The sequence below is a fragment of the Melanerpes formicivorus genome, unplaced genomic scaffold (assembly GCF_026170545.1).
Source record: "Melanerpes formicivorus ecotype bairdi unplaced genomic scaffold, bMelFor1.0.p_v2 SCAF_2, whole genome shotgun sequence".
Lineage (NCBI taxonomy): Eukaryota > Metazoa > Chordata > Aves > Piciformes > Picidae > Melanerpes > Melanerpes formicivorus.
In genome coordinates this window covers 736201-750436 of record NW_027142354.1, presented here as the reverse complement: position 1 = coordinate 750436, position 14236 = coordinate 736201, and the positions used below count along the sequence as shown (strand labels likewise).

The 14236-nt window shown below is 46.5% G+C and overlaps 1 protein-coding gene across 1 annotated transcript in view; it reads right to left on the bottom strand.

The window, feature by feature from the left end:
* DOP1A (DOP1 leucine zipper like protein A) overlaps positions 1-14236 on the bottom strand; it is a 117587-nt gene that overhangs the window by 67853 nt on the left and 35498 nt on the right. Inside the window, 4 exon segments of the mRNA XM_068148763.1 lie at positions 865-973; positions 6893-6975; positions 12411-12510; positions 13790-13888. Of these exon segments, the coding sequence (XP_068004864.1) occupies positions 865-973; positions 6893-6975; positions 12411-12510; positions 13790-13888 (391 nt within the window).

Genomic DNA, 14236 nt, shown 5'->3' with positions numbered 1-14236 from the left:
GGCGGTGGAGTCACCATCACTGGAGGTGTTGAAGAGGAGACTTGATGGGGTGCTTGGTGCCATGGGTTAGTTGTTTAGGTGGGTTGGATTGGTTGATGGGTTGGACACGATGATCTTGAAGGTCTCTTCCAACCTGGTTTATTCTATGTAATTCTACATAATTGCTGTATTTTAATGCTTTGATTACACTGCTCCTTAGGACAGACTTCAGAAATTAGAATCATAGAATCAATAAGGTTGGAAAAGACCTCAAAGATCATCAAGTCCAACCTGTCACCCAACACCTCATGACTACTAAACCATGGCACCAAGTGCCACGTCCAATCCCCTCTTGAACACCTCCAGGGTCGGGGACTCCACCACCTCCCTGGGCAGCACATTCCAATGGCTAACAGCTCTCTCTGTGAGGAACTTTCTCCTCACCTTGAGCCTAAACTTCCCCTGGCACAGCTTGAGACTGGGTCGTTTCCAAAACTGCTATTCCACAGAAAAAAACAAGTTATCCAACAATTAACTATTGTAAAAAGAGATTATTCCCACAAGCAACAGCTGGGATTGAAAGTAGTGCAAGTCACTATTTGATTAAGGGAATGGAAAAAATCCAGTCTGCCTTTCTTATAGCATGCAGTCACTCTGTCTATGACTTCAAGCTGCTATTTCCTGTGCAGAGAGTAGAAGAAATTGCATTTGGTAAAAGGCAAATCTAATGAATCCATCCAATTATTAGCTTTGAAGATCCAAGAAATCCAGCCAGCCTGCCATGACTAAGGATACAGCCTTTTCCATTTGACCAATGAGAGAGAGAACTTCTCCAAGTGAAACCTTGCAAAAGAAGTTAAAGACTGGAAGTAATATGAAAATTACCTAGTTCAGGCTTATCCAGCAAGCTGATAAGAATTCGAAAGGGCTTTAAGTCTTGCATTAATGTACTTTCTTCTCCATGCCCGTTGACTTGCAATATTCCAACCATTGCCTAAAAAAAAGAGCAAAAGCACATCAGAAAACCAGAACCAGAGAGCAGGTTTTGAAAGAAAAGATGCAGTAGAATCTGCATGTAAAAGAAAAATTTCTCAGGAGTGGAAAGCACTGTTTCCTCTTCCTGCAGCTCATTCTCTCCATGCTTAAGTATTCTCCCAGCTATGCCTACAAAAATGTTTCTGGGGAACAGAACTTGGTAATGTGTACACACTGAAAGTCAAACCAAAGTATTATAAACAGAATCCAACTCAGAATGTGAAGAATAAGAGAAGACATGAAGAGTGATGAAGAAATTGCTTTATTGTTTGTATGTAAATGTGAAGGGCTTAATACATAAACATAGAATGGTCTGGGTTGGAAGGGACCTCCCAAAGGTCATGTAGTAAAACCCCCTCTGCAGTAAGCAGGAGCATCCTCCATTAGGTCAGGTTGCCCAGAGCCCTGTTGAGGCTCATTGCCCTCTACAACTACCTGAAGGGTGGTTGTAGCCAGGAAGGGGTTGGCCTCTTCTCCCAGGCAACCAGCACCAGAACAAGAGGACACACTCTCAAGCTGCGCCAGGGGAGGTTTAGACTCGAGGTGAGGAGGAAGTTCTTCACCGAGCGAGTCGTTCATCATTGGAACAGGTTGCCCAGGGAGGTGGTTGAGTCATCGACCCTGGAGGCATTCAAGGGGAGATTGGACGTGGCACTTGGTGCCATGGTCTAGTCATGGGGTCTGTGTTGATAGGTTGGACTCGATGATCCTCGAGGTCCTTTCCAACCTAAGTGATACTGTGATACTGTGAGGCTCACCTTGAATATCTCCAGGGATGGGACCTCAATAACCTCCCTGGGCAACCTGTTCCAGTGTTCGACTGCCCTCATGGTAACAAACTTATTCTTAACATCCAATCTAAATCTACTCTTCTCTAGTTTGAAGCCTTTGCCCCTTGGGCTAACACTACAGACCTAATAATAATAACCTGTCCATCTAGCATATACCTATGTGGTAGAAAACTTGCTTGACTAAACAGACTTGATAGCAATAACAACTTAGAAACAAATGGGACAATTGGGTCTGTACTGAAGCAATTCAGGGAACAAGCTGCAGAGTTCAAACAAACAAAAACCCCAAAACTGTCACTGTGTTTGCTTAACTTTGTCTCTGTGCTTGGCTCCCATGTCTGAATCAAAACTAGCTTGTTTCTTTCACAGCTTCAAAAAACGGAGGACAAAGAAGCGAAAGAAGAGAGACAGGAAAGAGAGAGAGGCAGGAAAATAGGTTTGGCTTTGCTGTCTGCTATAAACCCAGTATTATCAGCCACCAACCTGCAAGACAAATCTTCTGTATTTGAATATGCCTTTAGAAAGGCAGAATTCTCAGTGTATTGTGCCAGTGAATAAGATGGGGGTGGACTGGATAAAAGAACACACAGAGAGACCGCTGGGAAGAAGGCAGAGAGGAGCATTGTCTTTGAAGCCTTTCAGAAGACAGCAAAAGGGTTTAGAAGGTATAATGCAATGTGTTATATAGAACAAGTCACTGACTTTAAATGCCCATTAAAAAACACCCTTTAAGCCAAAAAACCCAAGTGATTATGCCTGCTACACAAAATGGTGATTCTTCATTCCACTGTGCTCCTTCTTACAGAAAATAAGTCAACTCCACGCTGTTGTTAGTATTTTCAGACAGAAAAGCTTTCATGATGCTGATTAGGCTAGAGAAGTGGGCAGATTTAAAAGGAAAACCACAGGCTATCAGCAAATACCCACACTGTGCTAAAAGTTCACCACATTCTGGATAGAAATGCACAGGCCAAACTATCCCATTCAGGCCTCTCCCCTGCGCTTTGCTAATCTCTGAATCATCTTCCATGGGAGGCAGAAAGGTGAGTTTGCAAGTTTGCAGATGACACCAAGTTAGGAGCAGATGTTGGTCAGTTAGAGGGTAGAAAGGCTCTGCAGAGGGACCTCGACCGACTGGACAGACGGGCAGAGTCCAGTGGGATGGCATTTAACAAGTCCAAGTGCCAGGTGCTGCACTTTGGCTATGGCAATCCCATGCAGAGCTACAGGCTGGGGTCGGAGTAGCTGGAGAGGTCCCAAACAGAGAGGGACCTGGGGGTGCTGATCGACAGCTGCCTGAATATGAGCCAGCAGTGTGCCCAGGTGGCCAAGAGTGCCAATAGCATCCTGGCCTGCATTAGGAATAGTGTGGCCAGCAGGAGCAGGGAAGTCATTGTGCCCCTGTACTCTGCATTGGTTAGGCCACACCTTGAGTCCTGTGTCCAGTTCTGGGCCCCTCAGTTTAAGAAGTACATTGAAACACTTGAGTGTGTCCAGAGAAGGGCAACAAGGCTGGGGAGAGGCCTTGAGCACAAGCCCTATGAGGAGAGGCTGAGGGAGCTGGGATTGTTTAGCCTGGAGAAGAGGAGGCTCAGGGGTGACCTCATTGCCCTCTACAACTACCTGAAAGCTGGTTGTAGCCAGGAGGGGATTGGTCTCTTCTCCCAGGCAGCCAGCACCAGAACAAGGAGACACAGTCTCAAGCTGCACCAGGGGAGGTTTAGACTCGAGGTGAGGAGGAAGTTCTTCACCGAGCGAGTCATTCATCATTGAAACGGGTTGCCCAGGGAGGTAGTGTAGTCACCATCCCTGGAGGTGTTCAAGAGGAGATTGGACGTGGCACTTGGTGCCATGGTCTAGTCATGGGGTCTGTGTTGATAGGTTGGACTCGATGATCCTCGAGGTCCTTTCCAACCTAAGTTATACTGCGATACTGTGGTACAGTGAGAGTGTGCCAGTGAGGTGCTGCACTGGATTCTGGTGTCTCTTCCTCCTTAGTAGGACAGCAGATCTCACTGCCTCCAGGTAAAAGTGTTAGCTCTGTGCTGGGTATCAGCTTTAAGTTGAGATATGCTAAATATTCTTGCATCAGCTACTAACATTGGAATCCCTACTCTCCCTCCCACACATGGCACTGCAATTCTGATTGAATAGAAGAAAAATCCTGGCCTTATCTATTTGCCTTACTGATAAAATATCTGCCTGATTTCAAGCTCAGGCTCAAAGCATCTTGAAATATGTTTGCATATTTGAATTACTGCGAGAGATTCACAGAATCACAGAATTTCAGGGGCTAGAAGGGACCTAGAAAACTCATCCAGACCAACCCCACTGCCAGAGCAGGATCATGTACAGATTACACAGGAATGCATCCAGGCTGAGCACAGTTCTTCAGGCAAGGTGATCTCAGCTCACTTAGCATGGCTTTAAGGATCACTTTGCTCAACTATTCCTGTCTACCAAGGGACAGCAGAAAAGATGTATGGAGACAGACTGAGAGAATTGGGGCTGTTCAGTCTGGAGAAGAGAAGGCTCTCAGAAGACCTTCTTGTGGCCTTCCAGTATCTGAAGGGAGCCACAAGAAAGCTGGGGAGGGACTTTTGAGGGTGTCAGGGAATGATAGGACTAGGGGAAATGGAACAAAACTAGAAATGGGTAGATTCAGATTGGATGTTAGGAAAAAGTTCTACCCCATGAGGGTGGTAAGACACTGGAACAGGTTGCCCAGGGAGGTGGTGGAAGCCTCATCCCTGGAGGTTTTTTATGCCAGGGTGGATGTGGTCTGGGCAACCTGATGTAGTGTAAGGTATCCCTGCTCATGGCAGGGGGCTTGGAATTTGATGATCTTTGAGGTGCCTTCCAGCCCTGACAATTCTATGAGTCTATGTTCCCCTTGCCTAGAGGGAAGGAAGACCCTTCTCATTCAGACCTTCTCAGTACTGTCCCATAAATTTTCCAGTTTCCAAGACACAGAGGAGTTTCTGTGGAAGTAGAGAATTCCCCAATTCCATTTTCATAGTTTCATAGTTTCATAGTTTCATTCAGGGTTGGAAGGGACCACAAGGATCATCTAGTTCCAACCCCCCTGCCATGGGCAGGGACACCCCACACTAGATCAGGCTGGACAGAGCCTCATCCAGCCTGCTCTTAAACACCCCCAGGGATGGGGCCTCGACCACCTCCCTGGACAACCCATTCCAGGGTTTCACCACTCTCATGGTGAAGAACCTCCTCCTCACATCCAGCCTGAATCTCCCCACCTCCAGCTTCATTCCATTCCCCCTAGTCCTATCACTACCTGATATCCTGAGAAGTCCTTCCCCAGCCTTCCTGTAGGCCCCCTTCAGATACTGGAAGGCGACAATTAGGTCACCTCGGAGCCTTCTCTTCTGCAGACTGTACAGCCCCAACTCCTTCAGTCTGTCCTCATAGGAGAGGTGCTCCAGCCCTCTGATCATCCTCGTGGCCCTTCTCTGGACACGTTCCAGCACCTCCACATCCCTCCTGTAATAGGGGCTCCAGAACTGGACACAGTATTCCAGGTGGGGTCTCACCAGGGCTGAGTAGAGGGGGAGGATCACCTCCCTTGACCTGCTAGCCACACTTCTCCTGATGCAGCCCAGGATCTGATTGGCTTTGCGGGCTGCAAGTGCACACTGAGAGCTCATGTTGAGCTTTTTGTCCACCAGCACCCCCAAGTCTCTCTCCTCAGGGCTATCCTCCAGCCAGTCACTGCCCAGCCTGTATTTGTGCCTGGGATTGCCTCGACCCAGATGCAGGACCCTGCACTTGCTCTTATTGAACTTCATGAGGTTGGCCTGTGCCCACCTCTCCAGCCTGTCAAGGTCTCTCTGGATGGCCTCCCTTCCCTCCAGCGTGTCTGCTGCACCACACAGCTTGGTGTCATCAGCAAACTTGCTGAGGGTGCACTCAATGCCACTGTCCATGTCCCCCACAAAGATGTTGAATAAGACAGGTCCCAGGACTGATCCCTGAGGGACTCCACTTGTCACTGGCCTCCACTGGGACATGGAGCCATTGACAGCCACTCTTTGGGTGCGGCCATCAAGCCAGTTCCTTATCCATCTAGTGGTCCACCAATCAAACCCATGTGTCACCAGTTTGGAGACCAGGATGTGGTGTGGAACAGTGTCAAAGGCTTGTGAAAAAAAAGGCTTTGTGAAAAAAAAAAAAAAAAGGCTTTGTGAAAAAAAAAAAAGGCTTCAGTGTGCTGGAGTCATAATCAAATATCTTCCATGTGTGCTACATTCCCTGTGAAAGAGAGACCCCAGCCTAATATCTGTCCAGATCATACTGTTAGTCTAAATGAACACATTAGCCCATGTCTTCATTTTTCCACTGAGAAGGTTTTAGATGATGTCTTGGTTTGAGGCTGGACAGATTCTCTATTGCCCCTGAAAGGGGCCAAAGAATGCCACTCTCACAAATGGATTGGAGAGTGATGGAAAGTTTAAATGGAAAAGTAATTGGTGCTTTATAGAAACTGCAAAGTGGAGTGGCAAAGATATCCCAAAGTGTAGAGGGCCCCTTTACAGCACTCCCAAAGGCTCCCAACACTTCCCTTCTCCCCACCTGAAGGTATACCCCAAAAGACACCCAGGGCTCTTTCTTCCTCCCCTACTTCTAGGCTAGTCTCAGGCTGGCCAGGTCTGAGACTTCCCCCCCCCCCAACACTCCTTCTCCTCCTGGCATTAGACCTAGCCAGGCCTAAGAGGCCTTGAGATACTCTCCCACGGTTAGCCGATAGGGAGCATCTCCCACAGGAGCAGAGAGGGAGGGAAGAGAAAGAGAATGACTTTGCAGGTGGATTTATAGGGTGCAGGATTTATGGGTAGAAACACACTGTTTCCTGTGTCCACTTATTGAGACAGTGGAGGTGTAACACACATGGCAGTGACAGGAGGCACCCAGCCTAAACTGCCACAGAAGAGTGAGACACAATACCACAAAAGGACAGAAATTGCATGGTCATGTTGAAAAGGCAAGTCAAAAACTAACAGATACAGCAACTTTGATTAGAATCCACATATGGAGATCTATGCCAGAAGAAAACACAATGTATCTACCTGGACTAACATCTCCTTAGAGAAGGTGTTGAAATAGTAAGTAGCATGCTCCTCAGGATTACTGTGCCTTGTACTTCTGGGTCCTACAAGGGCACCGTTGTTATCAAAACCTTTGAGCAAACAAAAGACAAGGCAAATCAGTAGCTGTCCCTTCACAGAATACTTTGCCAATTTCTTTAGACTAGAAATCAACACACCAGGACTGAGAACTTACCCAGATGAAGTCCAAATAATGTTGGCAAAAGAAAGATGATTTTACAGAGTTTAATACAGGAAACTAAGTGATACTTCCAAGTAAGCAGCTTCCACACAGATTACAGACTTAAAGCTTTATGCAACATTACTCATCAAACTACTTCTTGCACCAAAGAAAAACACATTCAAGAACACTGAGTGACCCACACAGAATGCATTCCAAAACACCCCTTTCCCATAAAGATATCTCAGTACTACTATGAGAATAGAAAATTCAGTACTTGAAACATAAAGAAATGATCATCAGAACACACTGGCATGACTAAGGCACTTAGGAGATCAATTCTGTCCTTAAAAATCCTCATGCAATTTGGAGTAGGAAAATTCAGATGTGCTTTTATTTTGTAAGTTTATCTTTTCCTTTACCAAGTAAATGTTTTATTCTACATAAAAAAACCACCACAAAACCCAAGCAACCGAAGAGGAAAAAACCAGTGAAAACTATCAAATCAATTAGTAGTATCATAGTATCAGTCAGGGTTGGAAGGGACCACAAGGATCATCTAGTTCCAACCCCCCTACCATGGGCAGGGACACCCCACACTAGATCAGCCTGGCCAGAGCCTCATCCAGCCTGGGCTTGAACACCTCCAGGGACGGGGCCTCGACCACCTTCCTGGACAACCCATTCCAGGGCTTCACCACTCTCATGGGGAAGAACTTCCTCCTCACCTCCAGCCTGAATCTCCCCACCTCCAGCTTCATTCCATTCCCCCTAGTCCTATCCCTACCTAAGATCCTGAGAAGTCCCTCCCCAGCCTTCCTGTAGGCCCCCTTCAGATACTGGAAGGCCACAAGTAGGTCACCTGGGAGCCTTCTCTTCTCCAGACTGAACAGCCCAGACTGAACAGTCACAGTCAGGGTATCACCCAGCTCCACACAAGTGTTTTCCCCAGTTTTTATCCTGCTGTGACAAAAAAAGGGATGGAAAGCCCAAGAGGATGCATGCCCTTGAGCAGCAACTTAAAACCACCACTGTTAACAATGGTCAAGCTAGCCTGGACTTCAAAAGATGTCAAATGAATTTTTCTATGCTTAGAGAATGTTAATAGATCACTCCCAGCTATACAAGAATAGGGAAGAATGGCTAACACTAGAATTAAGTAATGTCACACAGGACAGACTGTCAGGCTTCAGAGAATCTCCCAACATAACTGAACCCCTGGCCATTAATTGAGTGACAGATGGTCTCTATTAATCCCTCCCTCTCCCTCATAAAGGGGAAGAGAATAGAATAGAATAGAATGGAAGGATTTTGGAAGGGCAGGTCCTGCCTCTCCAAACTGATCTCCTTCTATGATCAGGTGACCTGTCTGGTGGACGTGGGGAGGCCTGTGGATGTGGTCTGCCTGGACTTCAGCAAGGCCTTTGACACCGTCCCCCACAGCAAACTGCTGGCTAAGCTGTCAGCTTGAGGCCTGGACCACAACACTCTGTGCTGGGTTAGGAACTGGCTGGAGGGCCGAGTCCAGAGAGTGGTGGTGAATGGTGCCACAGCCAGCTGGCAGCCAGTCACCAGTGGTGTCCCCCAGGGATCAGAGCTGGGCCCTGTCCTCTTCAACATCTTCATTGATGATATAGATGAGGGGGTTGAGTCAGTCATCAGCAAGTTTGCAGATGACACAAAGTTAGGAGCAGATGTTAGTCAGTTAGAGGGTAGAAAGGCTCTGCAGAGGGACCTTGACTGACTGGACAGATGGGCAGAGTACAATGGGATGGCATTCAACAAGTCCAAGTGCCAAGTGCTGCACTTTGGCTACGGCAATCCCATGCAGAGCTACAGGCTGGGGTTGGAGTGGCTGGAGAGCTCCCAAACAGAGAGGGACCTGGGGTTGCTGATTGACAGCCACCTAAACATAAGCCAGCAGTGTGCCCAGGTGGCCAAGAGTGCCAATGGCATCCTGGCCTGCATTAGGAATAGTCTAGCTAGCAGGAGCAGGAAAGTCATTGTGCCTTGTACTCTGCTTTGGTTAGGCCGCACCTTGTGCACTGTGTCCAGTTCTGGGTCCCTCACTTTAAGAAGGGCATCGCAACACATGAACATGACCAGAGAAGGGCAACAAGGCTGGGGAGAGGCCTTCACCGAGAGGTTCTTCACCGAGCAAGCCATTCGTCATTGGAATGTGCTGCTCAGGGAGGTGGTGGAGTCACCGTCCCTGGAGGCGTTCAAGAGGGGATTGGATGTGGCACTTGGTGCCATGGTCTAGTCATGAGGTCTGTGTTGACAGGTTGGACGCGATGATCCTCGAGGTCTTTTCCAACCTTAGTTATACTGAGAATAGAATAGAGCCAGAATAGAATAGAATAGAGCCAGAATAGAATAGAATAGACCAGGTTGGAAGAGACCTTCAAGATCATCGTGTCCAACCCATCAACCAATCCAACCCACCTAAATAACTAAACCATGGCACCAAGCACCCCATCAAGTCTCCAAGAGAAGGGAAGAGATGGGGCATACTATTTTATATTAGGTTAGAATGTCATCATAATATGAAAGCAGTACAGTGTCATAAGAAAAACAAGCAAAACAACCCCTACATTGCCAAAAAGTCTGTCCTAATATAGAGCAAATGGAAGCAGCAGCTGCTCACTAAACAGGAGAGGAAGAGACCCTGGAAAACTCTCTTCCAAAGCTGTATTATCTTTCAGTGGAGGCTACACTCTTGATATAGCTGCAGAAGAATATTCTATAACCAAATAATCACAGTGACATTTTTAACACATGCAATGTCTTGTTCAGTGGCAGCAAAAAGACATTATCTCATCCGCTAAATTTAGAGTGCACTGCTTGAGCTGGAAATTCTTTTCTTAAGCTGGGAAATGTAGGGATGGAGCAGTCTGATGCATTGCACTCTGTTTCTTTTAAAAGATGAGCAATTGCCAGTCAGTGTCCTGAGAAATGATCAACCAAAGCAACTGAAATTTTTTTTTCATATTGATCTTCTAAATCCCTGCCTCTTTCTACAGCAACAAAATCAACCCCCTCATGCAAATGATGTTGCTGACTTCATCCTTCCTGCGTAGAATCAGAATCATAGAACCACAGAATCATAGTGACTTCATTTCTCTTGCATGTCATAGAATAATAGAATTGTTTAGGTGGGAAAAGACCTACAAGATCATCAAATCCAAGAGCTAACCCAGGACTGCCAAGTTCACAACTGAACCACTTTCCTCAGCAACACATCTATGCTGCTTTTAAATATCTCCAGGGATGGTGACTCCACTATTTCCCTGGGCAACCTTTTTCCAAGGCTTGACAACCCTTTCCATGAAGAAACTGTTTCATTACCTACTTGCTTCCTTACTCCACACTCACCCATAGGCTACCTGCCTCTGATGTCTACACACTTCCAGTTCTGGGCCCCTCAGTTTAAGAAGGACATTGAGACACTTGAAGGTGTCCAGAGAAGGGCAACAAGGCTGGGGAGAGGCCTTGAGCACAGCCCTGTGAGGAGAGGCTGAGGGAGCTGGGATTGTTTAGCCTGGAGAAGAGAAGGCTTGGGGGTGACCTCATTGCCCTCTACAGCTACCTGAAAGGTGGTTGTAGCCAGGAAGGGGTTGGTCTCTTCTCCCAAACAACCAGCACCAGAACAAGAGGACACAGTCTCAAGCTGTGCCAGGGGAGGTTTAGACTCGAGGTGAGGAGAAAGTTCTTCACCGAGCGAGTCGTTCGTCATTGGAACGGGTTGCCCAGGGAGGTGGTGGAGTCACCATCCCTGGAGGTGTTCAAGAGGGGATTGGATGTGGCACTTGGTGCCATGGTCTAGTCATGGGGTCTGTGTTGATAGGTTGGACTCGATGATCCTCGAGGTCCTTTCCAACGTTAGCTATACTGGGATACTGTGATACTATCAGCTGGGCAAGATGCAAGAGCTGCTGGGAAGGGTTCTGAGGAGCCTGGAAGCATGTATGTGCTTGCTGATGAGATGAGAAGTCAAACCAAAAAAGGTAGCAGCAGACCACAAAGCAGCCTTCCACTTGAGGAGAGAAATCAATTTGTCACTCCACTCAGCCTCCAGCTGCTATGACATTCTAAGGAAGGCCCATGTCAGAGATTCTGACTTTGCTGAAAAGTGGCTTTAAAGAGTAACAGGACACTTTCACCTAACCACAAGCTTCATTTCCTTAAAATACAAAGGCTGAGTAAGAGTGTTTTGCAATTTTTTCCTAGTTCCTAGCTTTCCAAATATCCCTTTAAACAGTCTCCTAAACAGCAACTATTCTCTGCTATCCTCTTCTGATTACACACTGGCTTCAGCTAGAAGATTAAATATGTATTACACTGATATTCTGCCACTTGGTAGAAGTCAGAGCTGTGTTTTTTTACTGCTGTCCCTTCTATGCTCCTCCCCCTCTACCCAGCCCTGGTGAGACCCCACCTGGAGTACTGTGTATAGTTCTGGAGCCCCTATTACAAGAGGGATGTGGAGGTGCTGGAAGGTGTCCAGAGAAGGGCCACGAGGATGATCAGAGGGCTGGAGCACCTCTCCTATGAGGACAGACTGAAGGAGTTGGGGCTGTTCAGTCTGGAGAAGAGAAGGCTCCAAGGTGACCTAATTGTGGCCTTCCAGTATCTGAAGGGGGCTACAGGAAGGCTGGGGAGGGACTGCTCAGGATCTCAGGTAGTGATAGGACTAGGGGGAATGGAATGAAGCTGGAGGTGGGAAGATTCAGGCTAGATGTGAGGAGGAGGTTCTTCCCCATGAGAGTGGTGAAGCCCTGGAATAGGTTGTCCAGGGAGGTGGTTGAGGCCCCGTCCCTGGAGGTGTTTAAGCCCAGGCTGGATGAGGCTCTGGGCAGGCTGATGTAGTGTGGGGTGTCCCTGCCCATGGCAGGGGTGTTGGAACTAGATGATCCTTGTGGTCCCTTACAACCCTGACTGATACTATGATACTATGCTGTAGTGTCTCAGCTGCCACTTACACTCCCTAACATCTGTTGGCTATTCTTCCCTTTTTAGGTTTTGAGGAATACAAAATTTGCCTTTCAGTGTCTAGTTACACAGGCCCTGCCCCTGAACATGCTCATAATTGCTGCTACAGGAAAATATAACAACCACTTATAAAAGAGGAAAGAGTTCCAGCACAATATTCTTCATCTTTTATGTCCACAGAGAGAGAGAGATTGAGAGTGCCTTTCTTCCTTGTGATACAAAATCATTTTGCCAAGAATCTTTCTCCACAGTATAGCAAACTAGTGGTAAGGAACATCAAATCCTTCCTCCACTTCCAGTGAACAATGGAATGAAATACAAACCTACCTAGAAGCCATGCATAAAGCCTTCGGTTCAGTGACATATCCCTGCGCAGGACTACATGGAGGGCTGCTGACAGAATTCTGATCATGTCTGGACGTGTTGCCTGAAGAGTTTAGAAACACCATCACATTTAGCTAAGAAAAGTTAATACTTTTTCTAGGCTAGCAGCTTAATGTGCACTAAAACATAGTTAATTTCGTGGTCTGATAGTCCCCAGTTCAAAATGGTACAAAAAAGCTGATCTTGCCCTCAGGAAATCAAGGTATGATTATTATTTGGAGAAGACACTTTGTAATAATGTGCCCCCTGTTAGCAGCAAAAATAAACACCTGAATTTTGTCACATTCCATCTTGTTTGTTAATCAAAAGCCTTGGAAGAAAATTGAACTAAAATCCAGAATAAAAGAAAGGCAAAAAAAAAAGATAAAATTAAAATAAAAGGTAAAAAAAGGGCAAAGAAAATTAATAAGGAAAAAATAAAGGGAAGAGGGAGAAGAGAAGGGAAGAGGGAGAAGAGAAGGGAAGAGGGAGAAGAGAAGGGAAGAGGGAGAAGAGAAGGGAAGAGGGAGAAGAGAAGGGAAGAGGGAGAAGAGAAGGGAAGAGGGAGAAGAGAAGGGAAGAGGGAGAAGAGAAGGGAAGAGGGAGAAGAGAAGGGAAGAGGGAGAAGAGAAGGGAAGAGGGAGAAGAGAAGGGAAGAGGGAGAAGAGAAGGGAAGAGGGAGAAGAGAAGGGAAGAGGGAGAAGAGAAGGGAAGAGGGAGAAGAGAAGGGAAGAGGGAGAAGAGAAGGGAAGAGGGAGAAGAGAAGGGAAGAGGGAGAAGAGAAGGGAAGAGGGAGAAGAGAAGGGAAGAGGGAGAAGAGAAGGGAAGAGGGAGAAGAGAAGGGAAGAGGGAGAAGAGAAGGGAAGAGGGAGAAGAGAAGGGAAGAGGGAAAAGAAAAGGGAAGAGGGAAAAGAAAAGGGAAGAGGGAAAAGAAAAGAAAAGAGGGAAAAGAAAAGGAAAAAGGGAAAAGAAAATGGCTCCCTCAGCCTGTCCTCATAGCAGAGGTGCTGCAACACCCTGATCATTTTCATGGCACTCCTCTGGACCCTCTTCATCAGCTCCATGTCCTTCCTATACTGAGGGCTCCAGACCTGGACACAGTACTGCAGGTCTGTGTGTGCAAACCCATACAAAAGCTAACTTCAAAGTTAAGATACCAGGTTAAAAAGCAGAAGGTAGAGATCACAACATAAGTGTAGCCAAACCTATCAGAGAAACTCTCACATATGAGCCCTGTTCAAGCTTGGAGAAAAATTATTAACCAAGACCAGCTAAACACTACCAGTGACTTAAGTGGAGTATACTGAGGATTTGGCAGTTCATCTCTCATGTCAATAACCTACCTGGCTCATGTGGAAAGGAAAACAAAAAAGAATAAGGTCCAACGTGCTCCTCTGTACTAAAACACTGGTGTCTTGCACTGATGTGCTTACTGCTTCCACCTGAAGTAATGGCAGACACCCCACCCCCCCAAAAAAAAGAAGAGTTAATTACTGTAATACTTTAAGAAGGCAGATGTAAGACAACAGACACAAAACCAGAACAGTTGTTTATAAACAGTGATATGTACAGAACTGAAGTGATTTTAGAATGCTTCACAATGAAACAAAACAGGAGGAAGGTTTATCCATGACAAAACAGAATCAACATCAATTCCCTCAACTATACAAACCTAAAGCTCTTGGGGTTTTACATTATGAACAAACTATCTGAAGTTTAAAAGGCAAAATGAAACCCTATATAATGTTTTAACTTTTAACTGAAGTGTGGCATGAATGGAAAGTTTTGTA